This window comes from Cynara cardunculus (genome assembly GCF_001531365.2).
Source record: "Cynara cardunculus var. scolymus isolate 2C chromosome LG 16, CcrdV1, whole genome shotgun sequence".
Classification (NCBI taxonomy): domain Eukaryota; kingdom Viridiplantae; phylum Streptophyta; class Magnoliopsida; order Asterales; family Asteraceae; genus Cynara; species Cynara cardunculus.
Window position 1 is genome coordinate 6,865,518 of NC_037543.1, and position 5,520 is coordinate 6,871,037.

Consider the following 5,520-nt stretch of genomic DNA (forward strand, 5'->3'; position numbering starts at 1 on the left):
CGACTCACTTATCCAACAAACACGCGGATACAAAAGGAACTTCTTCGTGTTTATGATGTAGCACTGGCATGCATTGTCACAGATCCAAAGTCTCGGCCGACAATGAGAAGGGTGTGTCTAGAATTATCACGTTGAGTGTATCTTCTCTGGCTTTCTTCATTTTCAGAACGGTTTTCACACTCATGTGTCCATTTTATATATCTTTGTTAGGGATAAGAAATTAAGATATGGTACTGGTTCTTGTTTAGTTGAAGATAAGATGCAAAGAAGCGTACGATTGAGAGACAGAAATGAACTCTAATTAATGCGAAAACGATACCTCTGGATTGAAGGGATCTAGTATGATGTAACTACCATTTTCTAAGAAAACCAACCCTGAATGAGACACCTAAATGCACATAACATAATCTAAAATCTAACAGTACTGCTATTGCAGTGACATTTCAACACTCTAAACTGATTCAATCCGACCAAGCATTAAACTCGTTAAGCTGTTTGAGCAAAAAACAAACGAACCCTAACGTGTACACCGTATAGCATAAACGTACAAACTTTAACATCTTTCTTCTTTGTGGTCTTTGGCATCCACCAGTCCATGTGAATAACTCCCTTGGACAAACTTTAGATCTTACTATCGACAAGTGAGATCTTTAAAAGTTATTAAAACTGGAAGGGTACTCGCATAATGCAGCGAGATACATCTTGATTTTAGTGGTTCGTTTTTTTTTGTCTCAGTCAATGTTATAATACGGGTTTTTGTGTTTTTGTGAAAACGATAATATTAAATTTTAATTATCCACAGTTAGTTACACAAATTCAAACATGAAACTTTAATAGGTTGTACTTACGCACAATATACTTGTAATATTGAATTTTAAGTAATATGAATCAATAAACAATATTTCATGTATAAAAAATGGTTTTTAAGAGTTTTGTCAAATGCTTTATAATGTAGTATAGATTTGATTCACAGTTCTCATTCGAGTCTTTGCAGATCCTGCCACCACCAACGATCTTGTCGAACGATGATTCTACTTTGGTTTCAAGAATCCATACTTTTAGACACAGTTTTCATCATCTGTTTCTCTTCTGGTTCTCTTTTAGAAATTAGTTTTCTTTCTTCCTTTATCTCCATACCCACCTCCTTTTCGCAAGGAAGCTGATGGGTACGGAGGTGTTGCACCCACATGACTGCTTCRTCGATCTTCCTCCGCCCAACTTCATCGCTGATTATACCCCAAATGGCGGAGATTTTTATTCAAGACCCATAAACAATGGTGGTTGCCGGAAATTGCAGCCCCTCAGACGGCTGCCGGAGAAAATGGGTTCAACACCCGGAAGAGTCAACGATGGTGATGACTCCGACTCGTATGCAGGATCGGGTTTCTTTCATTCTCCCTCACCCAGGTCTCTACCTCTCCCATCGTTTTTCAACAAGAAACAGCAAGATTCCATGGCCATGGCGGCGGCAGATCATGGCGGTTTTGATGACTCCGCCACCCAACATCTCCGACGATTGCTCCGGCTCGGGTGAARTTGGATTACGTACTGGTGGGTTAGTTTCTGGCATGGAAGGAAGATGACTGGATGGATGGCTGAAGGTGGTGCGTGGTGGGTGTATATACATATACATTTTTGTATGTATATATCCAGGGGATTCAAGTTGGATGATTTATTTAATTTTGTTTTTTTTATGTATTGCTTTTTTTTTTTACTTTTTTTTTTCTTCTAATACTTTTTGAAGTTTTCAATAATATATAACTATTTTTCTGTTATTTCTTGTTATTCTATTTTTTTTATTCCGAAAAAAGTTTAAAAAAACCCAATAGACTTTAATATTTGAAATAATTAAGTTTTTGAACAATTTTTTGGAACAAATAAATTTTTGAACAACTTTTTAGAACAAATAAATTTTTGAACATTCCAAAACATGTTAAATAACTCATTGGAATTTCTGAAACATGTTAGATACATTCTTATGATCTATACATCTAGTTAGGGGGTGTTTGGGATTGCTTAATATAGGTGTTTTTTTTACTTATTTCAGTTTGGTGCCGGTGATAAGCTAAATGCTAGCATTTAGATGAGAAAAAATGAAACTGCTTATACCGGTGCCAAACCGGTAATAAGCAGTTTTTGATAAGTTAATCATTCATAACTTATGAAAAACTACTTATTACTAGTTTACCATTTAACCTTGTTTTATTAATATTTGTTAATTATTAATCTTATTGATATAAATTTTTGTCAAATATATTATTATAAATGATGAAAAATAAATTTTTACATGTTAAAAAATCGAATGAGTTAATAAGTAATCCTAAAGACTCCCATAAGTCAATAAAATGGAAATCTGTCTTTTTTGGTCATTTTACATATATATAAGCAAAATTTGTCAAACACTAAAAAACAACTTATCAGTTTTTTGTTTTTTGGTACCGTTATAAGCTAATTCAAACACTTTTTATAAAACTCTGGTTTGATACCACATAAGTTGATAAACACTTTTACAAAAAAAACATAAGTTATTTTAAATAAGCAAATCCCAAACACCCCTAAAACCAACCTCAACTTGTTCTTGATTTCTATTCTCCAACCATTTATTTGTGTTGGAGGAATCCATTTATAGAGTGAAAAATTAGCGTTTCGTTTTCATTACCATCGTTAGAACAATTTCCATTACTACCAACGGTAGCTTGGTGATGGTGATGGTGATGGTGATGGTGATGGTGATGGTGGTTATTATTGTCAACAGTGGTGACGGTGTTAGGCGGCATTACATGGACCGATTTCTTCCTTACCAAGTCTATGAACACGGTGGCTGGTCCGTACCACATCGAGGATCGGTCGAGTCGTGCCCGAACTCCCTCCATCTATTAAAAACGGATTCGGATCAATGTCAACTCGATGGTGATCGAATTCGAGTGGAAACCTCCGACGATGGTTCTTTTAAGTTTTATCTATGTTCTGAGATTGGAAAGGATTATGTACATGCGGGTCTATAAGGATAAAGATCAACTATCCCAAATTTTCATGTCTCATTCATGTCCATTAATCATATGAATACATGTAAGCAGAGAGAGACATGAATTAAATAAATTTAAAATAAAATGAAAATCTGATATATCTTAAGTTACTTTTATGGTATATATTTAATGAGATGTTATAAATTATTACTTGCATATTTTTAGAGATCTTAATCATATGATCGTATTTCAAGATTATAGATTAATTATGTTAATTTTAACGTGAACAATGGCTAATTAAAGTGAACATTTTTTTATTAACCTGGATATTCAACTCGCTATGTGAGCCGACAAATCCCAAGACGACCACCTGCTTTGCAGATAGCCCGGAGTCACGCATTTGAACATATGTGGCCATAAAGAGATTTTTATTCCTCCTTGGATTTGAACCTGAGACCTCCTGATACTTTTAACCTTTGGAGTCAAACTCAAACCAATCAAGCACCACCATTGTGGTTTAAAGTGAACATATTGCAGATTCATATGTGAAATTTTTCCAAAACACACTCAATTTGTTCACCATATTAATCTGAATTGCATAATTATCAAATTAAGTTCATAAGAACGTGTTCATAACCATAACGTCTTTATAAAATGGGTTCATAATAATGCGTTCGTTATTATTAATTGCTATTAGTTATTAATTATTAATTGATATGAGTCATAAATTATGAACAAATACTAAAATTCATATGAATCCACTTGTAAAATGTTATGTTTTCTTTTAATATTTTGTTAAAAATCACCTAAAAATTTGTATAAACCTAACAACACTTCCATGCCATTGTTCTGAATTTTTCAATGCCAGCATTCATGATAAGTTATGTTTATTTCATTTATAGAAGAATTGTGTTCTTGATGTTTTATTTTTATTTACAGTAAAAAAAAACCTTTTTGTAAGACATATTTTGTATTGTGCCTTTCTTTTCCCGTTCGTGAGGACCACCAGGTTGTAGTGATTTCAAGTCTTGGACTTTCGTCCGTGTTCGACGAGAACTTGGGCAACTTGTTCGTTTGATGCATCATGTTGTTGATCGGTCATTTTGTAAGACAAAGAGAGAAAGAACTGCGAATTGTGAAGTGGAAACGAGAAATGAATAYRAGTCGAATTCACAAAATATARCGAGAAACCGAGAATTGTGAACGTTTTTTGCGTTTTTTTGCGAATTGAGAAGTTGGTATGTAAATCTCTCAACCTTGTCACATATTTATAGTGTTTAGATGCCAAAAAAATACAAAAAAAAAGGTCAAACGACCAGTTTAACAGCTATATTTTAAAAAAAAATGGCTTTTTTTTAAATATTTTGGGTCGGACTGGTCTATAACCGGTCCCGGTCCCGGTCCCACAAAACCAGCAAAACACGTAAAAGTTAACCATAAAGGTGTTTGAACTTGATTCTAAAAGTCAAATGGCTAGAGATCTCGTCCGAGGTTCAAATCAAAGAGGGATAAAAATCTTCTTATGGCTACGGAGGTTCAAATGCGGTAACTCCGAGCTATCCGCAAAGTAGGTTGTCGTCCACATAGTGGGTTAGATATCCATTGGTGGACGTGTAACATTGCTTCAAGTTATTGTACTTGGCCTGGAATCATTTTCAACAAGGAAGGAAGTGTCGTACACATAAATATTTTCATCGGTCTGGGTAGAGGAAAAAAATTTGTTGATAAATGAATCCCAATTTATTGTATACGAATACATGGAAAATGGGAGCCTATTTTGTGCACTGAGAGAAGTTGAAGCTGTAAAACTTGGTTGGATCAAGAGACGTTGAAGCAACATTGCATCTCCTTCTCTTGGTTTCAATGTTGTGTATTCTAGTGGCACAACCGTTTTAGACCAAATTAAACCAACCTAGTAGAGGAACAGTCGAACAGAGAGACCCAAACTAAACCAAACAAACACAATATATCCCACCAAGTGGAATCCGGAGAGAGTGAGATATACACAAAGCTAGCCAATTTTCTAATCGTTCGCTCACTGTACATTTGAACAGATCATTGTCTATTTTTGATGTTSTATGACTAGAAGCCTCCTATTAGTTAACGTTATAAACTTCATTAATTAGATGAAATCCATTAACATATAACTGTTGATGGAAAAACTGTCTTGCCACCTTTTTCAACATCACTCAGATAATACATCAACACAGTTAGTATGCATTGCCCACGCTGTGATTTCAATGCAAAATCATATGTCATTTACATTCTCTCATTTTGACATCCTTCGTGCTTGATCCTCTCTCTCTCTCTCTCTCTCTCTTTATATATATATATATATACTATATTACTAGTTGTGTACCCGCGTAATGCGGCAGGAGCCATGAATTTTAACGATTTTGAAGTTCTACTGATTTTATAAGATAAGATTTAACGATAATATCGGTTACACTTGGTCTTTACATATCAATAATTTGAATAAATAAGAGTGATGGTTCCAATTACAGACTATCGATGAAAAAAATTGTATGACAGTTTAAAATCCAATATATTTAAA

At 34.2% G+C, this 5,520-nt stretch overlaps 1 protein-coding gene across 1 annotated transcript; it reads left to right on the forward strand.

Annotated features, from left to right (window-relative positions):
• Positions 1-1,162: 1,162 nt before the first annotated feature.
• On the forward strand, positions 1,163-1,534 carry LOC112529661. Its single transcript, XM_025141000.1, has one exon. It carries the CDS (start codon positions 1,163-1,165, stop codon positions 1,532-1,534), a length of 372 nt encoding a protein of 123 aa, XP_024996768.1.
• Positions 1,535-5,520: the final 3,986 nt, after the last annotated feature.